We start from the raw sequence: 24,555 nt of genomic DNA on the forward strand, positions 1-24,555 counted from the left end.
AATCAGCCACTTCCTCCTCCCAGCCGCAAAGTTTCCATTGGAGGTCCGCACGTCCGTCAACTCATCCCCGTCCACCGATTGGCTGCGTGGTTAGTCAATCTTATCGGTGTCACTCGCCTCTTCTCCCGCCTACCTCTGTCCCCACCCTCTCCCTCGGAGCGGGCAGGTCCGCCATCCAATCCCGGTCTCCGCGATGGGCGTCGTCAGGCCCCGCCCCTTAGCAACAGGCTGAGGCCTGCTTGCCGGCCGCGGCCTTCATCCCCTCACAAGGCGGCGTCGAGAGGCAACGACGGATGTCACGTCACAACAAAAGCTGCCTGGAGGCGGGGCTTGGGCTGTGATTGGCCGGCGCGCGGACCAATGGTGGCGTCTAGCCTCCGCCGGATATCCACAGTTGAGAAGACGGGAGCGGGCCAGATGGGGGTAATCAGGGAAGAGAGGCGGCAGCGCAGCCGATCAGGGTGAGCTGTGGCGGGGGCGCGCTTTGGCAGTTGTACCTGGCGCCAGGGCGCGCGCGTGCTCATGGTGAGGGTAACGGAAGGAAGGCTGAGAGGGGCGGAGTGCGCATGCGTGGCGTCCGTTCGGCCCTCGCGACGGTGGCTGAGGAGGGCCAGATTTCTTCTCTGTCCTCCTCCCCCCCCCTCCCTTCCCCTCAGGAACTCAAACGCGTTTGTTGGAGCTGACAGCCCGGCCTGCGCTGGAGGGCGGTGGCGGGTGCGGGAGGCTGTCCGCCTTCGAGGCTGAAGGTCTGCTGAGGGGTAGGGGGAGAACCGGGCTGGGGATGGAGCGGGCATTGGTTTCTCTGGGGGGGGGGGGCTGAGGCGGAGGGGGGACGCCCAAGAGGTTCCGGGGCTCAGGCGGCGAGTCTCACCTGGGGCTGGGATGCCTTGGATGAGGAGAAGGGCTGGCGGGGCGGGGCCTCCTCCATTCCCCCCCCCCCGTCTGCCTCCTGCGCCTTGGAGCCCGCAGCAGCTCGACAGGCAGGAATTCAGCAGGTCGAGCTTCCCCCCCTTCCCTACCAGGAGGAGAGAGCTTCACCTGCCGAACTTCTAGTCCGAAGGCACAGGGCTTTCTTTTGAAAGGGATGCCCTAAACTGCACCCCGCCTTTGTGCCTTCAGGTTGACAGGCAGGTATTCAGCAGGTCAAGCTTCCCCCCCTTCCCTACCAGGAGGAGGGAGCTTCACCTGCTGAACTTCTAGTCCGAAGGCACAGGGCTTTCTTGTGAAAGGGATGCCCTAAACTGCACCCCGCCTTTGTGCCTTCAGGTTGACAGGCAGGTATTCAGCAGGTCAAGCTTCCCCCCTTCCCTACAGGAGGAGTGAGCTTCACCTGCCGAACTTCTAGTCCGAAGGCACAGGGCTTTCTTGTGAAAGGGATGTCCTAAACTGCACCCCGCCTTTGTGCCTTCAGGTTGACAGGCAGGTATTCAGCAGGTCAAGCTTCCCCCCCTCCCTACCAGGAGGAGTGAGCTTCACCTGCCGAACTTCTAGTCCGAAGGCACAGGGCTTTCTTGTGAAAGGGATGCCCTAAACTGCACCCCACCTTTGTGCCTTCAGGTTGACAGGCAGGAATTCAGCAGGTCAAGCTTTCCCCCTTTCCCTACCAGGAGGAGTGAGCTTTACCTGCCGAACTTCTAGTCCGAAGGCACAGGGCTTTCTTTTGAAAGGGATGCCCTAAACTGCACCCCACCTTTGTGCCTTCAGGTTGACAGGCAGGTATTCAGCGGGTCACACTCCCCCCCCGAAAACGGGATGAGATAGGAGGGAAAAGGCCACACCTGTTGAACTTCTGCCTGTCAAAATGAGGAGCAAAGGCACCTTTAAAAAAAACGGGGGTCATTCCCATTCTTCCCTGTTCCTGAGGCTTCCAGCCAACAGGTTGACAAGCAGAAATTCAGCACAGGAGGCTGTTTTCCATCTCTTTATTTGCCGGTGAGAGAGAGAGAAAAAGAAAAAATGCTTCACGTCCTGGATTTCTTCTTGTCACGCTACTGGTATAAAGGTGGGTGGCTTGCTCAGGGTTACCACTTTGAGAAGGCAGGTGTGGCTGTACTTTGACTTGTCTTGTCAAGACGCTGGTTCAAAGGCACGGGCATTTTGACAAGTCGCAGGTGAAGCCTACTGTATATAGTAGCCTACGCATAAAATGCGTATAAAAAATGATGGAATTATGTGTAGCAGGGGAAGCTTTGGCTTGTTAACATGCTGACTCACAGGTGCCGGTCTGGCTTTTAAAAATGCTTACGGGTACTATTCAAGCCCCTCTAGATCAGTGTGTTGGCAGGAGTTCAGCTGGTGAAGCTTTCTATGGGAAAAGCTAGTGGGGTACAGGAGATGGGTCAATATCAAACAAACAGGTGGCAAAATATATAGTAAGGTAGGGAAACTGGGAAATCTAGAGACACTCTTGGAAGTGAAATGTATCTGAATGATGTCTATCTCGAGAAGTTTGTACAGATGTTGGGGAGGATGTTTAATGTTTTTTCTGGGACCCATAGGAGCAGGTATCAATTATGGGGGTGAAGAAGGTGCGGGTGAATAGGTGCAAGTGAAGTTCTGTTCGAAAGGGTATTGTGTATACTGGGAGATTATGGTTCTCATGAGTCCTTCACCCCATTCATCAGGCTTTGAGTAAGCTACCATCTCCCTCCCGTGTGGGATGCCGCTGCTTCTGGCAGAAAGCATAGGTGTAGGGGCTACTTGATGTAAGGGGGTGTTGAGTGAACAATAGACAACATTTGGGTGGTTTCTTTTGGTGGGAGTGTCACTTCATGAGGGCAAGGTTGCCTCAAAGTGAAGAAAAAGGAGGGTTCATTTCTGGTCAAGAGAATAAAAAGGATTATTGTATTGAACGTTGGGCTGCAGTGTGGCTGGTTAGGCACTGAGAGACACAGATAAGAAAAGGTAGATAGGGTGGCAATGCATAAGGTTCATAGCAAAAGGTTCATTTGAGTTCTGTGACCTTTGTTGAAGAACCTCATATTCTGTGCTTTGTTGAAGAACCTCATATTCTTGCCACCACCCATTATTATTATTATTATTATTATTATTTATTTATTTATATAGCACCATCAATGTACATGGTGCTGTACAGAGTAAAACAGTAAATAGCAAGACTCTGCCGCATAGGCTTACAATCTAATAAAATCATAGTAAAACAATAAGGAGGGGAAGAGAAGGCAAACAGGCACAGGGTAGGGTAAGCAGGCACAGGGTAGGGTAAAACTAACAGTATAAAGTCTGCACAACATCAAGTTTTAAAGGCTTTAGGAAAAAGAAAAGTTTTTAGTTGAGCTTTAAAAGCTGCGATTGTCTTGTCTTTTGTGTTCTATGCCAGGAGCATTGTGATAATTCTCTGTAAACGTTTTTTGGATGGGCGTGAGAGTTTATTTATTTTGTTTATAAACAAGTTGCAGAGTAGTGAACAATAAGAGATAAAAGGAATAAAGCCCAATATGAACGTACTTTAAAAACAAAGTACCAATAAAAACTGTAGCTGGTCAATCGGGGAAGGTGTGTTGAAATAAAAATGTCTTCAGGAGGCGCCAGAAACAAAATAATGTTGCCGCCTGCCTGCCTGACATCCAGAGGCAGGGACTTCCACGGAGAGTGGACCAACACAGCGAAGGGTGTTGGATTCCAGGTCAATTCCATCTGGGCTGTAGGCCCATGTGGAACCACCAGGAACGCCTCCTTTGATGACCTCAGTGACCGGGCAAGTAGATAAGGGAGTAGTTATGTCATGTTTCTTGATGTCACAGCTTCTCCTGAGTCCCTGAATACCAGATGCTGGGGATCAACGGTGAGAGAGGGTGACTGCCCTCATGTCCTGTTTGTGAACTTGGTATCTGGTTGCTTGTTTTGGGGAACAGGAGGCTGGAGTAGATACACCCTTAGTCTAATCCAGCAGAGCTGTCCTTAAATCACCACTGATTTAGTGATGTCAGATGTGTAAGCGATTGTGTCAGTTCTGTCATACAGCTTTACTTACTCTCCTATCAAGAGATTCCTAGCATGGAGACTCCCTTTAAACAGGTATACAGTTTTCTAGGATGCTACTGTGAGGAGGGCTAAAGAGAGAAACTCGTCCAACAATAGAAGATGTGTGGAGAGACTTCATCTCCACTCCATGCAAAATGTGCTTGCAGTTACTCCTGGGCTTGCAGTTCTAGTGCTCTTAACAACACTGCTCTTCTCTGCACAGGCTTTCTTTCTTTTTGTCCTTTGCTTAAATCTGAACGTTTCACCTTTCCTCCCTTTTATATTCCATTGAGGTTTGTCCGCTTGTGAAACAGTTGAACTATATATCAAGGCAATGCACTTCAGTTGACCCAGTACTGCTTATATCTTCTGCAGCAATAAGGAGTTCACTTGACTTAGTGTATGTCCTTACATTTCTTAACTAATTGGAGGATGGAAGAATAAAGGTTTCTGGAGTCCAATATGTGAGGAGCGTTGCTATAGGAAGTCATTAAGAGGTGTTCAGATAAAGGTGTGCCAACATTTTCTTACAGTGGAGCCGGGAGACGAGTCTAACCTGTTGCCATTTCTCAACTGGCCTATTTTTATGTTACATGCTCGTTAGGTGAGCTCATGTCTCTTGAAGATGACATGGTGTACATGATGCTTGCAAAAAGTATATATAAGCTGGAGAGAGAGAGAGAAGAAAAGTGAAATAAGGGGTTAGCAGGTGATAAATCTTGCTAAATGTTAAAAGGAACCAGATAACAAATATGGATCAAAGAGTTTCTGAGCAATTAGGCTTGCTAGGAGCCTGCACAAATCCCTCTGAAATGAAAAGACAATGGACAAGACGAGTGCTGACTGCATTATATTTCCAATTCAAATGGCTCCATGTGCAACTAGTCTCTCCTTCCAACCATCTGTGTTTGCCCAACACAGTGCTGGCTCCATGTTTTTAAGGGCCCTTTGGCAACTCATCCTCAATGCCCCCCCCCCCCACCCCATTGAGTCTACCTTCTCATAACCATTGTCACCAGCTCCTTCTCATCCTTGCTTGGCAGACAGAAGACCTGTGGGCAGTGGCATCTGCTGCTCGTTGTTCTCACCACAACCATTGTCTGGGTCGGAGTGAGAGGCAGGTGAACAAGCTAGTTGCAATGGTGAAGAGCAGGGGAATGTCCGGCTCTTCTCAGTAGGCCCCTCCAGGACTCTCAACAGGTTCACAACCATGCAGATCCTCGGTGCCGAGCAGATAGGTGAGCATCTATGTGCTGTGTGGTCTGAGCAGGAAAAGAACAAGTTAGTGTGCAAGTGTTTGAGCAGTCATGTATATTTCCCCATGGACTGTTTCACATGCTTCAGTTTAGCATTGAGCATCAAGCTGGGTTCAGGCGAAGCGCTCAGGTGGTGTTTCTTTAGGTTCAGTTCACATATGCAGCCACCTGCAGGTTGGGCCACTTGGAATGCAGCTGCACAGGCACAGCTCCACAATAGCAATGAAGTGGACAATAGACCTGAGGAGGGAGATGCCGATGGCATTCCTACTAGGTACTGATTATGTTCATCTGCCCAGTAAAGAAAACACACACACCCAATTCCTTGCCCTTAGAGACATAGTAATTAAGTGACCCTATATAGAAACTTTTAAACAGGCTAAAGGATTGTTTTCTGTAAAACATTAACTGGGAGAAATGTTTTATAAAACTCTTGATTCTACCTTGCTCCAGTCCTGAGCCTAACTAAATACTTGTAAGTTCCCTCAACGTCATTAGGATTTAAGAACATGCAAGAATGTGTTCAGGATTGCTATTTAGAGAAATCTCTAAATGGGAGTGGTGGTTGATAGTGATGGGGTTATGAGCCTATCAACCTGTCTGAACATCTTCAGTTTGAATTCTCCATGGTGGACTGTATTGCTTAGTCGTGATGGTTGCATGTGGAAGATAAGGCAGTAAGTTGAGGGCAGCTTATATGTCAGGAGATTGCTAAGATTCTCTTAGGACTTCATGCTTTTGTTCCAGGCTTGAAAAAAGCAGTGGATGATTTTATATCCAGGTTATAGATGTTCCTCTTTCATAATGAAGCTTTAGCAAAGGATTGCTTGCTCTGAATCTAAAGTCATTTACCTAAGCCGTGTTCTTTCTCCTTATAGAAGTGCGAAGATATTTATACTGTTCACTATCTCTGGTACCTGGGAATGGGTTAAAAGTAAACACATTTGAGAACTCTGTTTGCATGTTTCTGTCCTTACTTTGATACTCATTCCCCCATATGTTGTGACTCTGGAAAAGCGCTGTATATAAGCTCAGATCTTCAGTACACTTTGGTGTGATGTCTTCATATAGACTAGGAGCTATATGTGCTTTGCTCTTACTTGGCTTTCTCCAACCTGGTGCCCTCCAGATATTTTGGACTACAATTTCCAGCACTTCTGACCTTCGGCCATGCTGTTTTGGGCTGATGGTCCAGCATATCTGGAGGGCACCAGGTTGAGGACAGCTGCTCTTACTGCTGGTTCCCCTGGGGTAGAGGAAGCTAGATGCCACACCTGTGAGCGTCTCAGGTCAAATTTATCTTGAGGTCTTCATTGGAGATGTGTTAACCTTTGTCATGGGAGGGGCACACTTCTTCTGTGGTAAGGACATCAGGGAACCTTTGCATGCAGTGTAAACTTGCTCGAGTATTAAGTGAGATAACTGGTCCTAAAGTGATAGCAAGGTTTTTAATGAGGGCATGACTAAAATTGCCACTAATGTTTGGTAACCATCTTGAAAATTCTAGTTCAATATGGCAAATATGATGTTGGCTCATGTATGTAAGGATTCCTCTGAGCACTGAGACACAGGGAGTTTTACCTTCACATGCTTATCTAATGGGTTTATCTTCTAAGTATACTTGTGAATTAAAGGTGATGAAGATTACCGTAAGAGTTGCAGGAGGCACTATATTCAACTATTGAAATTCCATCTTCCTAATTTTAACCAGTAGGTCGTTAAAAGGGTAATAACATCTAGACTGCATATACCTTCTACTGCCGGATGCAGTTAATTTTCTTCCCACAAGAACCGCAAGCATCTATGGGCCTTTGAGATGGAGGCAGGAAATAGATTTATAATAAGGTGACACACTTGTGTTTATACCATTCCTCTGAAGCCTGGGTTGCTATTTAGTAAGATTATCAAAGTAAAGTGGAGGGATTCATGTAAAGTGTACACATTATTCCCTGAGTTATGGAAACATTTTGCTACCAACTGACTTCTACATCTTGTTTAGCTGTAATCTCTTTAGCTAAAGGTTGATTACATGTTGCAATTGAAATACGGGATTCCGAAGTCCATGCCAAAAATGCTTATGCCGGGTGTTTGCAGAAAGGATCAGCAGCCCAAAAGGGAGTTTTTTCACCCTGCCACACCTGCTAGAGCCCCTCCTACCAATGTTTCTCCTCCAGGCAATTGCAGTTGATTTTCCCTACTACCATGCTCTGAAATCTGAAATAACCCTGGGAGAGGACGGCGAGTCCTCCTTCCAGTCCCCACTGATCCTCCTATGCAGATACTTGACCCCTGCATTTTTCATTTCCTCTAAAGGGTTTAGGAATGTGCTTCTGCCAGAATATCATGTAGTTATATCCAGAGAAACCAGTTGAGTGCAATAAATTCATCCTTCATCAATTTGACTATCTGTGGGTTATTCTGAGCAAAATTTTGAAAAGTGCATAAGTATATGTCTGGGGCAGGAGGGCTAGGGAGTCTGTTGCTCTGTCAGAGAGGAACGGGGAAATGCAAACCCCAGGCTGAAAGAACTTTGCTCTTGTTTGACTTTAGACAGCAGCTAAAAGTTCCTGGCTTTATTTGGGTAATCTTAGAAGGGGAGGTGTATGCTGAGAATTTCATTTCTGATGCAAAAATAAGAATGATGTTACTTAAGTTCTACCTGTTTCAAATGAAATATCGTAGCACGCCATAGAAAGACAGGCCGCCAAGCTAGTAAAACAGCACAATTTTTTTTTAAAAAAAAAAGCTTGTTAAGTGACCATGAAAGCATGCTGATGTCTTCAAAGAAAACTGTGAGGGCATGCAGAGACAATCTACAAGTGATTCAGTTTGTATAATGTGTGTGTATGGTGGGTCTCTTTCTATTAAGAGAGAACTGGGCATGTTTAGCCTGGAGAAGAGAAGATTGAGGGGAGACATGATAGTACTCTTCAAGTACTTAAAAGGTTGTCACACAGAGGAGGGCCAGGATCTCTTCTCGATCCTCCCAGAGTGCAGGACACGGAATAACGGGCTCAAGTTAAAGGAAGCCACATTCCAACTGGACATCAGGAAAAACTTCCTGACTGTTAGAGCAGTACAACAATGGAATCAGTTGCCTGGTGAGGTTGTGGCCTCTCCCACACTAGAGGCCTTCAAGAGGCAGCTGGACAGCCCTCTGTCAGGGATACTTTAGGGTGGATTCCTGCATTGAGCAGGGGGTTGGACTCGATGGCCTTGTAGGCCCCTTCCAACTCTGCTATTCTATGATTCTTTGATTCTATTAGGATGGAATGACCATATTGCTGAAAAGACACCCAGTTGTTAATTTCACTTCTATGGTTCTAGGATAGAAAATAATCCCAGGAAGCTGGACATTTGGGAGGCATAGCATATTTACCATCCTCTACTTGGAATACACGTTATGAACCCTTTCTGGAGCATGTCTACAAGTTCTACACGCAAGGTGAAGTATGACTGATTAGGAAAGGCAGACAATAATTAAATGAAGTGTACATGGTGCCAAGTCTTCCCCCTCCCCACCCCTTATGCTTTAACATATTCTGGCAATATCCTTGATGTGGATTAAAAATTGGTATTATGGAGTCAAAAGCATAATCTGAATACAAATAAGTTCAGGTTGATGTACCGGTATAATAGCAGCCCTTCTCAGAATGACCTTCCTGATTGAATTCTCTTCAAAAGAGATTTTGCTTACGTGGAGTTTCTCAGTCATTTAGAACTGGGCAGCAGCTTAAAGAGGGCATCGGGCAGGGTCAATAAGTCACCCTTCATTTTAGAAACAGATTGTGGTGTCTTACTTAGTTTTCTGTGGAAGCTCAGCCAGTCCCATTTATTTATTTATTGCATTTATATACTGCCCAATAGCCAAAGCTCTCTGAACAGTTCACATGGCAGTAGTCCCATGGTTGGCAGAACTTTTTGTACTATGGCCAAATTCAGTAAAGCAGCTGGGTATATTATTTCCAGAGGGCTAGCTGTGTTAGTCTGTTGCAGCAGCAACAGCAGCAAAGCACCTTATTCTTGCAGAAGCTTCTGTGGATACTGCCCCCACTTCATTTGAATCATGAAATGTTAACCTCAAATTGGCTGATTTATATATAGATGTGGCAGAGTGGAGCGAGATGTAAACCACGTGGTCAGAAGGAACTGAAATGCAAAAAGTAGAGACTGTGATAATCCCTTAAGAGTTGCCATAACACCCAACAGCAACGGTTAAGGTAATTATCGCTGACTGTACTTACTGCATTTTAGTTCTCTGTGTCAACATGGTTTGCCTTCCCTGCTCCAGCCCCCAGTGTGTGTCTATAAAACTGCAAATTTGAGGTTAACACTTCATGACATAAGGGTGAGAATGAATGGATTGTTGTGTTACTCACTGAATTTGACTGGAATGAAGCTTTATCATGTTTTGCATTTTCTAACAGAGACCTGAAACGGAAGAAAAAGCTCTTGCTGGTGAGCTGAAGAACAGTCCTCCACGCACCGCTCCGAAAAAGCAGCTGCCTTCTATTCCCAAAAATGCCGTGCCAATGACCAAACCTGCTTCTCCTGCCCTTTCAGCCCAGTCTACAAATGGAACCCATGCGTCCTATGGGCCTTTCTACTTAGAGTACTCCCTCCTGGCAGAATTGTATGTGTGTTTTCAATCTAGAAGTGTACTGCTTTGTATTATATAAGCTATGGAACTCGTTACCACAAGATGTAGTGATGGCCACCAATCTGGATGGCTTCAAAAGGGGGTTGGATAAATTCCTGGAGGCAAAGGCTATTCAAGGCTACTAGCCCTGATGGTTGTGTGCTATCTCCAGTATTCGAGCCAATAAGCCTGTGTTGCACCAGTTGCTGGGGAACATGGATAGGAGGGTGCTGTTGCACCATGTCCTGCTTGTTCATCCCTGGCTGATGGCTCGTTGGCCACTGTGTGAACAGAGTGCTGGACTAGATGGACCCTTGGTCTGATCCAGCATCAGGGCCCTTATGTCCTTACGTTCTTAGTTGTTACTTACATGCTTGCTTTTCAATAGAATTAGCTGTTTTATGAGTATCAGCCTGGTCTACTAGCTGGCTTTTCATGCTGGATTCACTTCAGTAACGGTGAGCTGGGGCAGTTTCCTAAGGTTTGATTTTCTGCGCAGGACTTGGAAGGGCAGATCTTGAGCAGTTGGAAGAATTACTTAAAAATCTTTGGAGAAGTGAGCAATGTGCTTCTCAAATGCTCTCTGTAACATCATCACAGAGACGTCAAGGATTGACCATTAATATTAGTATCTCTTGTGAGGGCTCCTTTCCAGGCTTCAGGGTTTATGGAAAAAATTAACACATTGTCTTTATCAGAGCAAGGTATACTAAAAGGTTGCATTCCATATTTCTCACACTGCAGCATAACCAAGGAATTGTACCTGAAATTGAACTATATAAATGAAGAGCTGGGAGCTATGCAGATAGGATTTGGCTTAGGTCTCAAGTAGCTCCCATTCAGTTTTATGGGACAAAGGCTGCAACCTAAGTCATAGCTGAAGGAGGGCAAAACCTATCCATGGTGGTGGATACCCCCGCAGGGCCCTTTTAGTTGGAAGTGATGTATTCCTGCATACAACGCACACCTACATAAGCATGATCCCTTTCTCATCCCCTGCCCAGGTGCATATAATAACTGGTAGTTCATTAGTAGAATTACTGAAAAGGAGATGAACTAAACAGCAGTATCTGGACTGAAAGGAGAGCAGTATCTGAATACGTTATTGACTAAGGATGGATTTGGGTGGCACATAGATTTTGTTATCGTAAAAGCCTACGTGGTAAGCAGGGACATAGCAAAACAGCAAGTTAGGTTAAGGTTGTCTTCTGCCTTGCTGGTGTAAAGCTGAATGTGAGAAAGGCTTTTCCCTAAGTTCAGCAGTTCCATCTAGATTTCTCCTTGGCATGATTTGGAAAGCTACCAGGGAAGTGATTTTAAAAGGGAAACAAGCCAGTTTAGTAAATACTAATCCATTTCTCGTGTGGCTGTGGAAATTTAACTCGGAGCAGGAAACGAGTGTTATAAGTCAACCCTTGCAGAATTCAAATTGTTTTGTGTGTGTGATGCAGGCTTTGTTGTGGGTGCACAGTTGGTGATGGGTCTTGTTGAGTGGCTTTGTTCAATTAAGCAGGCTTGTATCCTTCAGCTAGTCAAAAGCTTATTTATGAATGCTTGTTTGAGGCACGCTGATTTGGCAACGTGCCGCCCATGCTCGCTGTTGTGCCGTCATAGAATGGCTGGGTAAAATTCCAGTCATCAGCGCTGCCGTGTTGGGAACACAACTCCCTCTTGTTCTCACAGTGGAGCTTTATCAGAGATGAAGCCTTGGGTGTCCTCTCCGAGGACTGCAATCTGATCATGTTACGTAATATGTTTCAAAAAGTGAAAAATGATCAGAAGACATTTAAGCCGTTCTCCAAACATAGTCTGTAACTTTGTCTGCAGCGGCAAGAGAGAGTACAAATGGGTGAACTTCTTATTTCTCTCTTGATTCATCCATCCTGGCGGTTCTTCTTGGCCTTGTTTCACAGCTGCCAGCAGGATTAGAAAGCAAAGCTGTTCTCTCATCTTCAGATCGAACGCCTGGGCTACTAGGAAGCTTTCTATACAAACCTAACTGTCAGTAGAGAAACGCTCCTTGCTTTAATGGATGCACTGTTTTATTTCATTTATATCTCATTCTTCTTCCATCATGGTGGATATAGGTTTCCACGTGGTGTCTCATTCAGGCACTGGCCGGATTGCACCTGCTTAACTTCAGCAAGGTCGCTGCATCATGTGCCTTCGGAGACCATAGCCCCATCTTGCCCTCTGCCTCCCCCCCTCCCCCTTAGTTTTCTACTTGGCTGTTGTTCGTTCTCATGTTGTTCCCCTTGCTGCCTCCTGCCTTGGCGTCTGCTTTCCTTGCCTACCTGGCTTTTTACTCTTGCCATGCAAATCCCAAATGCCAATCAGGTTTTATTAGCTATTTGGGTTCATTGCAGGCCTGCAACCTGCTGTCTTATATTTAAAGTGCATCTTTTTTTTAAAAAAAAAAATTATTTAAAAAAATACAACAACAACAAACACAACAAATAAAAAACAGTTGATACATTAATATAAAATTGCCTTAATATCGTATATTCATACTTAAGCTATTAAACATATTCGTACTCAACATCACAGTGCTCCCCTCACCTCGGGATCTCATTCCTGTTTCCAAAAACTCATAGATTCATCTGTTCGTGGTTCCCACTTCCCTTAGAAAACACAAACTCTAGGAACTTTTTCCATATACCCTCAAAATCATTCGTTTTTACTATACCTCTTTTCATTTTAATATTACATGTCAATTTATCATTTATAGCAATGTCCCACACTTCTTTATACCATTCTTCAATACAATAGTCTCCTTGAATCTTCCAGTTCCTAGCTACTATCAGCCTCGCAGCCGTCAGCAGCTTCGTTATCAGTTCTTTAGTTTCTTTATTACATTTAAGTTCTTCTTGCAGTGAGAGTAATGCAATCCTTGGTGTGTCCTCTATTTTAAATCCCACAATCTGCTCACTTTCAAAGAACACCATCTTCCACAACTTTTGTACATGTTTACAATCCCACCACATATGTAAATACGTATTTAAAGTGCATCTTTAAATATTACTCTTGCATGTGAGATGACTGCTTGCCATGTGGCTGCCATTGGTTCAGCTTCTCTGATGTCAGGGAAGCCTTGGTTCATGCTGCTGGCTGCTTCAGAGCAATGTGGAAGCCTTTGATCCTGCATTCCAAGGTCCATCACATAAATTAAAGAGTGGTGTGTGTGTGTGTGCATACAAGTGCACACATATGGGGAGGGGAGAGGCTTCCCAGCCAGACTTGCTAGTGCAGATAGTAGTAGTATCTGAGCCTTTGGGTAAAAACATAAAAAGTGCCATGATGGATCAGACCGAGGGTCCATCTAGTCCAGCACTCTCTTCACACAGTGTCCCACCAGCTGTCGTCCAGGAACCCACAAGCAGGACAGGGAGCAGCAGCACTCTCCCGCCCATGTTCCCCAGCAACTGGTAGAAAGTCTAAGATTTCTCTAGCTGTTAAAGTAAGAAGAACACCTCAAAAGTAGCTGTGTTGTCTTGAGGGCCTTGATGTAGGTGATTTTTTATATGTCACTTTACTGCTAATTGGGTGAGTTTCATTTCTTTACAGTACCTTGGTTGTGAAGCAGAAGCTGCCAGGAGTCTATGTGCAACCTTCTTACCAATCAGCATTAAGTGAGTTTGAAAATTCTGATTTTTCTCCCGTCTGTTAAAGCAACTTCTCCCTTTTTTCACCTGCTCATCCTTCTCCTTTTATTCTTAGTGTGGTTTGGAGTAATATTCATAAGGCACGGGCTGTACCAGGATGGTGTGTTTAAATTTACGGTCTACATCCCTGACAACTATCCGGATGGCGACTGCCCAGTAAGTAGTCATGACTTTTGACATTCTCTTATTTGAGTGGTTAGTAGAAATTTATGTATTTATTTTACAGCCAAAAAAGATCCTAAAGCAGTTTACATACAATCAATAAAACAAGACAGTCCCGTCTTGCAGTCTAAATGACACAACGCAAAAGGGAAAAAAAGATGAGGGGGAAGAGGAAAAAAGCCACTTCAGGCACCAGTTACTACAGTTGCATAATAGTATTTACAATGGAATGGAAGTTCAGAGAGAAGAAAAGCCAGATGAAGCTGGTCTTTTGGCAGAGCAGATGGAATGGTTGTTGTTTATTCGTTCAGTCGCTTCCGACTCTTCGTGACTTCATGGACCAGCCCACGCCAGAGCTGTCTGTCGGCCATTGCCACCCATAGCTCCCCCAAGGTCAAGTCTGTCACCTCCAGAATATCCTCCATCCATCTTGCCCTTGGTCGGCCCCTCTTCCTTTTGCCTTCCACTTTCCCTAGCATCAGCCTCTTCTCCAGGGTGTCCTGTCTTCTCATTATGTGGCCAAAGTACTTCCATTTTGCCTTTAATACCATTCCCTCAAGTGTGCAGTCTGGCTTTATTTCCTGGAGTATGGACTGGTTGGATCTTCTTGCAGTCCACGGCACTCTCAGAATTTTCCTCCAACACCACAGTTCAAAAGCATCTCTCTTCCTTCGCTCAGCTTTCCTTATGGTCCTGCTCTCGCAGCCATAGGTTACTACGGGGAATGGTGTGTGATATTTTTCTCCCCTGAGAACACTTTGCTGAAATTGAACAATTGCATGTATAAAACATGCAGGATTTCTTCTTCTTCTTTTTCTTCTTCTTCTTCTTCTTATTAATCTTACAGCCCATACACTTTTTTATGTAAGATAGGTCACTATTATTTGCATATTGCGGGTGAAGAAGCTGAGGCTGGGAAGTAGTGGCTGGCCTAAGGCCACCCAGTGAATCTGTGATTCAGATGACATTTGAACCAGTCATCTTCTGTATCGGAGTTCATTCTCTTAGCCATCATGTAAGCTCCCCGTTATTGTCTGAAGATGATTTCTTGCTTCAGTGGCGGTAGCGAGTCCTAGCTGCTCTGAGCAAGTGAGATCGTTTCAGATTCACTCATGAGATTAGATGCTTGCTGAAACATCTGCTGTTTGCCTTAGCTTTGTTTTTGGTGTATGTGAGAGTGAAATGATCTGGCTACATTTGCTGTGCATAGCTATGGCTTTATTTCCCCCCGAGATCTGTTCCTGAAATCTCTCTCCCTGGACCAAGTAGCAGAACATTCTTCGTTACCACTCCAGTTTCCTCAGTTGCCTCTGGCAGATCTCAAAACGCAAGAGACCCAGCCAGGCCTAGACATTTTTATGGCACTGGGCAGAGAAGCTTTTGGCAGACTGCTGCAGGCAATAAGCTTCTAAGTGCAAGAGGCTACTCTGAAACCTTTGAAGGAAACTTGAATTAAAAGGTATTTAAATGCCTTTCAATTTAAGGCTGCGTTGGCTAGCGATTCATTGTGGAGGACGACGCCTGTAGCCAAGCTGTGCGTGCTTTGTTTCATATCCTCCTTCCTTTAACTCTGTTTATACTAAGGTTTCAGTTTGACCATTACAAATTGAGAAATCAACAAATTGGGGTTTGTGCAACATAGAAAGAAACGCATACTATTTCTGAAAGCCGATTCACAGGTGTTCTTGGTGCAGACATGGGAAATGCTTTTGCATCGGCACATGAAGAAGCTTCATATGTGATGCTGAATCACATGGATCTCACCTCTGGTCAGGTCCTCAGAAGTGACTGCATCCAAGATCCATGGGTTATTGCCTTGGATGTGTACTGTGTGTCTCAGTTATCAGGATGCGTAAATGACTCCCATTTCTGGAAACCAACAGAAGGGATGTGTTTGTGGGTCGGCATCTTAACCACCAATGAGCCACTTAAACTATCTGAAGGTCATTCTACCTCTTTCTGGGCGGAAGAGTCTGGAACCTATATCTAAACTCTTTCGACCACCGCCAAGGCGTTGCCTCTTCCTGACCCCAGTTGTATTGTATCTTTGTGTGGATTTGATTGTAAGATGCTTTGAGAGCCAATTTTTGCTGGAAAAATGGGATATAAATGCCTTATATTCATTATTGTAAATTAGGCCAGGTCTCCCATGCAGTGAGTCTACTGTAAACTGTGCTTTTTGAGGTTCTGTATTGTTTAAAGGCAACACCCATGAATGGACAGCAGCATTCTCAGCCTAGTGCCCTCCAGATACATTGGACTACAGCTCCCATCATCCCAGTCAGTGATGGGAGTTATAGTCCAACACATCTGGAGGGCACCACATTGAGGAAGTTTGCCATACAGCAGACCAATGTTGTGGGGCGTTATTCTAGGATTGTAAATAGCCATTTCACTGTGCCACATAGAAATAACTCCTCTAAACCAAGGATGGGCTTAGGGTGTCCATATGAAAAGGAGGACCGGGCTCCTGTATCTTTAACAGTGGTATAGAAAAGGGAATTTCAGCCAGTGTCATTTGTATGGTGAAATTCCCTCTTCATCACGACAGTTAAAGCTGCAGGAGCCCTGCCTTCTTTTGTATCTGGTCAAGAGGGCAGGGCTCCTACAGCTTTAACTATTGTGATGAAGAGGGGATTTCACCAGGGGCTGCATGCCTACAAATGACACCTGCTGAAATTCCCTTTTCAGTGCAACTGTTAAAGATACAGGAGCCCAGTCCTCCTTTTCATATGGTCACCCTAGACGGGCTGCACTTGTAATTTGGAAGCAGGTTGCTCCTTCCTGCGGGGGCAGATGGGCTAATACCCCTTGCGGACTGATCTGTAAGGTTGGCATCTGTTTGGTTTTTAAATCTCCTTTCTCTTCCTCCTCAGCGCCTGGTTTTTGACCTGCCCATCTTCCACCCACTAGTAGATCCCGAATCAGGTGAACTGGATGTGAAACGAGCATTTGCCAAGTGGAGGTCAGTGTGATGTGCTAGAACAGCCTTCCTCAACCTGGGGCGCTCCGGATGCGTTGGACTGCACCTCCCAGAATGCCCCAGCCAGCTGCTGGCTGGGGCATTCTGGGAGTTGTAGTCCAACACATCTGGAGCGCCCAAGGTTGAGGAAGGCTGTGCTAGAATGTAAATACTGAAGAGACGAGTTCTGTTTAGATGCTTCCATCGAGGAACCTTTCTTGTGCTTCTCCTAAAGGCGAAACCATAATCACATATGGCAAATATTGATGTACGCTCGCAGAGTCTTCTACAAGATCGACACAACCAATCCTCTGAATCCCGAGGCTGCTGTTTTGTAAGTATTTTGTGTGTGTGTGTGTGTGTGTGTGGGATTGTACAAACTGAACTCTTTAAATTGAACTATAATTTTGGACCACATCTTCCACAACTTGACTCTCTTGCACCTATATCATGACAAGCTGCATGGATTTTCCCTACGTGTACTGGTTCCAAAATTACATTTGACCAACACGTTCCTGGAATTGCCCTCTGCCATGTAGCGTCGCATGGTCTGGTGCATGCAGTCCATCCTCTTTCTCTTCACCTGAGATGTATTTTGTCCTGCACTGTAATTAATTAGGGTGACCATCTGAAAAGGAGGACAGGGCTCCTGTATCTTTAACAGTTGTATTGAAAGGGGAATTTCAGCATGTGTCATTTGTATATATGGGGAACCTGGTGAAGTTCCCTCTTCATCACAACTGTTAAAGCTGCAGGTGCCCTGCCCTCTTTTAAATCTGGTCACTCTAGTATAGCTCCTGCAGCTTTAACTGTTGTAATGAAGAGGGAATTTCACCAGGTTCCCCATATATACAAATGACACCTGCTGAAATTCCCTTTTCTATGCAACTGTTAAAGATACAGGAGCCCTGTCCTCCTTTTCAATATGGTCACCCTAAATTAATATATTGCATTTCGACAACAAAATGCAATATATTACGTTTCCCAGGTGTTTACAGCTGTTTTAATTGGGGGCAACTGAAAAGTCAGGGGAATAAGGGCCTTACTCTTGTTTTCCTAATGGAATAGAAGGTTTGTATTTCAGTCTGAGGCCATATTGCCTGGTCCTTGTGGATAATCCAACTCTGGGTATTTCAATTTTTCCTGTCAAAGAACTTTCCGTGGGTAAAGCAAGCTCAGAAATGTGTGTTTTCCACGTGCTTATAGAATGCTACCGTTGCTTCAGATGGAGTCCTAAGATGCATTTCTCTTGGTCTCTCTCTTTCATAGATATGAAAAGGATATTCAGCTATTCAAGAGCAAGGTGGTTGACAGTGTCAAATTATGCAGCAGTCACTTATTTGATCCGCCCAAAATAGAGGATCCCTATGCAATTAGGTAAGTAGCTGTAATACGTTTCAGTCATGCTACATATTGCAACACGGCTCAGAACGCTTCTCTTAGCAGTGCATATAGATATATTATGATTGGAACTCCTCTCAAACTGAGGGTTTTCAGCACAAAAACATTCACATGCACCAGAAAGCATGGGGATTAACATAAGAACATAAGAAATGCCCTGATGCTGGATCAGACCAAGGGGCCATCTAGTCCAGCACTCTGTTCACACAGTGGCCAACCAGCCATCGGCCAGGGAGGAACAAGCAGGACATGGTGCAACAGCACCCTCCCACCCATGTTCCCCAGCAACTGGTGCACACAGGCTTACTGCCTCGGATACTGGAGGTAGCACACAACCATCAGGGCTAGTAGCCATGAATAGCCTTTGCCTCCAGGAATTTATCCAACCCCCTTTTGAAGCCATCCAGATTGGTGGCCGTCACTGCATCCTGTGGTAGTGAGTTCCATAATTTAAGTATGTGCTGTGTGAAGAAGTATTTCCTTTTATTTGTCCTGGATCTCCCACCAATCTGTTTAAGCCCTCTTTCAGTTCCATGCCATAGATTAGTAAACACATTCTGCAGCCAGCAAGCAATCTGCAGGCCACGTGCTCACCTGGCCCACCACTCTCATTGCCAGCAGCATCAGAAAAGTGTTTTGTTTTTTCTTTTAAAAGTGGGCTGCAGAACCTCAGGCCTAAGAGGCAAATCCGGCCTGCCCGGGTTGCCTAGATAGCCGTGAACCCTTTCTCTGAACCAACGCACCTTCCTTCCTATCACTGATCGTTCTATGGTTTCTCAGCTTTTTAAAGTAAGCTTTAAAATAAATTACGCTGGTATTTTTGGGACCCATCCCATTTGTCTTCAATCTTGGAGAACTTCTCCGGAATTGAATTCTGCCCTCAGGCTCAAAGAGGTTCAGCATCACTGCTTGAAAACAACGTGCGTGGAGAGAGCGTGCCTTGTTTTCAAGCAAACCTGCCCTCTCGGAAGCCTCCCTGAGCATGATTTTGCTTGAGGGCAAGGTGTGTCCCCTCCCACGTGCCTTGTTCTCAAGGAAAACTGCTGTTCAGCTGCTACCGTGCCTACAAAACTACGGCAGAACCGGCAGCATGGTGGCGGCTAGTGTGGCTCATGAAGTTGCCCACTCTTACCTACCGTCGCACATGCTGTGCTCCCTTAGGATTTAGACTCTGTGTTTCTGCACTTTCCCTTGGTCTTTCAGCGACGGCGACTTTACAGCAACAAAACCAATCTTTAGAGGTTGTTTTGGGCTAACGTTTTAGCATCAGTGCATACGCCTTAAGAATTTTGCAACCAACTAAGTTGACAGATTACCTGAGGGATGAAGAGCCATTTCAAGGCCTTTTAATTATTATTTTTGTAATAAAACGTATTTGCTGCATCGTGGAGATACTTAGGGCTGAATGTTATGCCCCATTCTATCCATTGTGGACTGTTGTACGCCTCGTCAATCAGACGTCTGCCTTCCTCCTGCAGCATCTCAGCTTATATTCTGTTTGCATCTTACAGCTTTTCTCCCTGGAATCCAGCTGTACATGATGAAGCTAGAGAGAAGATGTTGACTCAGAAGGTAAAAGGAATCCATTTCCCTTGTTATAGTAGGACTCTGAGTAGTTGGGGTTGGGAAGAATGAGGCGAAAGCTCTGTTGCTTTGAAGCACGCAGGATTGGAACTGAAGAGTGCCAAGCACAAGATAATTTGCATAGCACCTTTGAAACAAGAGGGCAGAGTAACCGTGTGTGTGTGTGTGTGTGTGTGTGTGTGTGTGTGTGTGTGTATCTTCCTCTCTCATACCTAAAGAAAGAAAGAAAGGATGTGTGTCTGACGATCTGTTAGCACTACGACCTTGAAACCTAAGCACCTGAAACTTGGCATGCATACTAAGGGGACCCTAGGGGGTGTGCAAAGACATTAATTCATTTAAACGTGTCCATATTTAAATGAATGCCTTCTGCCACTGGGGGCAGACCTCCCTAGCCAACGCATAGCTCTGCAGGCCATTGAGTGTGAAGCCTGGATTCAGAGTGACATGCCTGCCCCCTGGTGTGGGGCAGCCCCTCCCCACAGGGGGATGGGTCAATGGGAGTGCTGCATGGCAGGGATGCCAGCAGTCAAACCTTCTCTGATGGGATGGGCACAGTGTGGCCCCAGCTGTGTAAGTTTGCTTGAAGGCTTTGATGTATCCAAGAGCCAGTCCAACCTGTGTAAAGCTTTTTATCAACATCTTGATATTAGATGTAAAATGGTGGAAGGAAAGGAACCTCTCGTGCAAGCACTGAGTCATTACTGACTCTTGGAGGGATGCCAGCTTTCACTGACGTTTTCTTGGCAGACTTCGTAGCGGGGTGGTTTGCCATTGCCTTCCCCAGTCGCAGTTACCCTTCCCCCAACTAGCTGGGCACTCATTTTACTGACCTCGGAAGGATGGAAGGCTGAGTCGACCTGAGCCGGCTGCCTGAGAACCAGCTTCCGCTGGGATCGAACTCAGGCCGTGGGGAGAGTTTCGGCAGCAGTAACTGCCGCTTACCACTCTGCGCCACAATTGTCCGAATTTCAAAAACCGCAGACCAAGATTTTGTATCCTCTATTAACCAGCGCATTAGCTTGGCCAGTCTTATTACAGGCTAATGTATAACTGGCTGGCTGTTCATGCTATTGAGGGAGGCACTGGTAAACGTGTTTCTTTTGGCATCTGCTTCTTGCAGTATTGTTTTACGTTTGGCTCAGAAACTTGAGCCGACATGTCCAACTTCGCTTGGTTTAGGGTTGCCACATAGATTTTCAAAGTTAATTTTCTGCTACTGTCTGCATGCGAGTCATCCTTCTGATTGCTAGAATTCAGTGGTGTATTGAAGTAATGGGTAGCAGTAATTTTTCTCCCCCCCCCCCATGTCTTCTCAAATAGGCTCATCCACCAGTCGAGTATTAATATTCTTGTTTATCATTGCTAGGGTTATATGTATGTCTTTAGAGCTCTGGAATTCTCTCTGGGGCTGGTAGGGTGTTCTTATTCCCCAAATCCCTCAGCAGAGCTGCTTCCACACTCAAAGGCTGGACCCTACTCACTTACCTATTCAGACTGGTGGATGAACATATTATGACCAGACCATGTTCAGGTAAGAATCCAGACCGCTCTCCTTCTCGCAGTGTCATTTGAGCTGCATGTGGATTTTTTGAAAGCCTGTAAGCAATCCATTGGCTAAAATAGTTGTAACCCTTCAACATTTTTTGTTTATTTTAAGCATTTTTATCCCATCTAGCTCCCAGAAGCAGCTTGCCTACGGTCAAAAATTTTGCTTCTTTTAAAATCTATTTTAAAGTGTTTTATTTTTATTTTATCTTCTACACCACTCTGAAAATTTCATTGGGGAGTGGTATATAAATATTGTAAATAAATAAAATAAGGTCAATGGACCATTAAAACCAGGGGGGAAAGGGAATCTTCAAAACGTGAGGCACCAATAGTTCTCCCCTGTTTACTGGGAAGCTAGTTCATGGCCTTTGAGAGGAGAAGGGACCCAGTCCAGCTGGTGTTGTAATAGCAGAGTTCCAGATGTTTTGGACTTCCACTGTCATCAGCCAAAGCCAGGAATCTTGGGAATTGTAGTCCCAAACAACTGGAGGGTAGCAGGTTAGGCAAGGCTGCAGTAGCCAATGTAAAAAGGCAACGAAGGCAGTTGGCCATGGTGGCTGTTGGTTCTGAAGAGCTGCTGCCAGTCAGTGTCCACAATATGGGGCTATACCGGGCTAGATGGACCCATGCTCTGACTCAACATAAGGCAGCTTCCTTTGTTCCTATCCCCATGCTTGTTCGCTCCATCTGGGGTATGTCATGAGAAAGGGACTTTTGTATTCTTGCTGCCTGCTATGGTTGAAGCAAGCTGAATCCTGTTCTGGAGTGTGGCAGTGCCTTATTCAGAGAGGAAGTAGCATGTCCTATCCAGCAGCAAGATACTTTTAATAGGTAGAAGTTAATTTGCAGATTGGCAAGAATCAGTAAACCGGTTGTGTTTGTCAGTGTAGCAAACCACTGACGAGGTGGAGAAACGGGTCTTTAAACAAGTGCTCAGTTTTGCTGTTGGTAGTTTCTGTGCAGTGGTTTTATTGGGCCCATTCAGAAGACATCTTAAACCATGGCTTTAACCATGGTGGTTAAGCCAGAAAGCCAGGCTGTGTTTAGAAGACACCTTTAACCATGGCTTTAACCATGGTGAATAAAGCTTTTTTTCTTTATTCCCCATGGTTAAAGCTGTGGTTTAAAGTGTCTTCTGAATGAGGCCATTAGTATTATTTAGGGATAGGAAATGGTTATTCTGTGTGCACAGACACATCCCTAAGTGGTGTCCATATGGTCCTCCAACAAGAACCAGAGAGCCAGCCAGCAGAGCCCCCTGAGGTGTGATGGTGTAGAGGGCTCCTTGCTGCATTATACTGTGAATATATATTTTTTCCAAATTTTCATTCTGCCTTTCTATTTTTAGTGCTCAACTAAGGATGCAGGAAATTCATATGTAGATATTCCCTATAAAGCTACACCGTTCTGTCACTTTTTCTGGAACCAGTAATACGTTGGATGATGAAACTGAATAATGAGAGGTTCTCCTTTCAGATGTGTGTTCCTTTGTGAGACAAAAGTGTATAAGAGCCCTTGCAAAACAGGAATTTGCTATGACAGTACCAAGTTCATTCCAGGAAGCAGCCTTAATTCTGGTGTGTGTGTGTGTTTTTCTTCCCAGAAGGCAGAGGATCAACAGTGTAAAAGCATGCAAGTGTCTGGGCTGTCATGGGTGAAGCCTGGTTCCGTTCAGCCTTTCAGCAAAGAGGAAAAGACTCTGCCCACTTAGCTCCTGTGAACGATGAAGCACTCAACACTTTCTGCAAGAGGGAATGTAACAGAGCCCAACAGCAATGCAGGTGGTTTTCCTTCTTGACTTTGGATTAGTAAAGAGTAAATGCTAGCAATGACTCAAGTTAAACCTGCTCAGTGGGATTGCTTGGACTCTTCTTGATATTTTACACGTGCATTTTAACTGCAGCCTGCAGGTTGGAAATAGTTCTTAACAAGGCTGGACTCTTGCTAGCGAAGTCCACTGTGGGTGGGTAATGCCTCAGGGTTCTAAGATGGCCTGAGGTTCTTTACTGGGTTACTTTTAAAGCTTTTTTTTAATGTAAAGAGCAGGCAGGAAAAACTCGTTCCAGAGGTAATCTGTGTTTATGTAAACTAATATAGCAGAGTAAAATACTATATTTAAAACTTTTAAATGCATTGGTTTCTATTGTAAATACATTAGGATATGGAATTTGTAAATAGTTGGTTCTGATCCCTTCTAGCCCTTTTAGGGGCAGAAAGGCTGAGATTGGCATGTATGATGATGTGTATCTAATTTTTCCCTCCCCCAATAGAGGTTGTCGCTACAGGCTGCTCCTAATATAACTTACTGCACAATCTTGAGACCTACAACCCAATTGCCTGCAAGTATCATATAGGAGAAAAAATAAACTGACTTTTTTTCATTGCGAAGACGCACAACTGGCAAATCACAACAGATTGTCAGGAGAATACATATGTAACCCTCCATGATGTTGTACGCATCTTAACCCAGGGACCTTAAGATGTGTCAAAGTAAAATTAGAGGCAGCCTTACATAGCACATTAGTCAGGAAAGCCGGGCCATTTTACCAGTAGAACAAAAAAGCAAAGCTCTTAATGGTGTACAGTTCTTGCTTGAATAAAATCTTGAAGATGACCCTGGTAGGCTGCAGCAGTGATCACGCTAGAGAACGCCATGGCTAATGTGTTTGTAGTGGCGTCTTAAAAAATAAATAAAAGACCAATCATGGTAAAACATCTGTCTTGTCATTGTTCTTTCTTGGAAGTATTTATTTGTATTGGATATGAAGGAAGGAAAGGAACCTCTCGTGCAAAGCCCTTGAGTCATTGCTGACTCCTAGAGGGACGCCTGCTTTCACTAATGTTTTCTTGGCAGACTTTGTAGCAGGCTGGTTTGCCGTTGCCTTTCCCCCAGCTAGCTGGGTACTCATTTTAAGGACCTTGGAAGGATGGGTCGACCTGAGCCGGCTGCCTGAGAACCAGCTTCCGCTGGGATTGAACTCAGGCCGTGGGGAGAGTTTCGGCTGCAGTAACTGCCGCTTACCACTCTGTGCCACGCGAGGCTCTATGAAGGCTTCTTTAAAATCCCAGACTAAGATGACCAGTTGTTTGAGGGGATTGCATAGCCCTTTTCTCCTGTTGAGGGGCTACCAGTGTCTGGGTGACTGGATTTTTTCTTTGACCCTGTGCTGTGGGCTGCTGGCATAGGGATACCATTGCTCTTCTAGAGGTCTGCATTGCTTTCCAATGGCGTGTGCAATTAGGCCCAAGGCTACAAACTATCCATCCCTAATCTACGACTAGACCTTGCCAGGTGGGACAGGGCTTCCTTTGTCTCCTGAAAACAGTACAACACAGGTGTGTACTAGGTGTGTACTG

At 45.2% G+C, this 24,555-nt stretch overlaps 1 protein-coding gene across 5 annotated transcripts; it reads left to right on the forward strand.

Annotated features, from left to right (window-relative positions):
- Nucleotides 1–343: 343 nt before the first annotated feature.
- AKTIP (AKT interacting protein) lies at nt 344–23,913 on the forward strand. 5 transcript variants are annotated; one of them, XM_063141174.1, is made up of 11 exons: nt 344–461; nt 8,570–8,682; nt 9,665–9,870; nt 13,441–13,505; nt 13,594–13,694; nt 16,577–16,665; nt 16,898–16,996; nt 17,932–18,039; nt 19,575–19,635; nt 21,017–21,181; nt 22,802–22,877. In XM_063141174.1, the coding sequence occupies exons 2-10, from the start codon at nt 8,641–8,643 to the stop codon at nt 21,164–21,166; spliced, it is 921 nt and encodes a 306-aa protein (XP_062997244.1). In that variant the 5' UTR covers nt 344–461; nt 8,570–8,640; the 3' UTR covers nt 21,167–21,181; nt 22,802–22,877. The 5 variants fall into 5 exon arrangements, with proteins under 5 accessions (XP_062997244.1, XP_062997240.1, XP_062997245.1 ...); XM_063141170.1 differs by having other exon boundaries at nt 345–461; nt 8,565–8,682; XM_063141172.1 differs by lacking the exon at nt 344–461 and adding an exon at nt 645–714 and having other exon boundaries at nt 8,565–8,682.
- The last annotated feature ends 642 nt before the right edge of the window (nt 23,914–24,555 follow it).

This window comes from Elgaria multicarinata, chromosome 14 (assembly GCF_023053635.1).
Source record: "Elgaria multicarinata webbii isolate HBS135686 ecotype San Diego chromosome 14, rElgMul1.1.pri, whole genome shotgun sequence".
Lineage (NCBI taxonomy): Eukaryota > Metazoa > Chordata > Lepidosauria > Squamata > Anguidae > Elgaria > Elgaria multicarinata.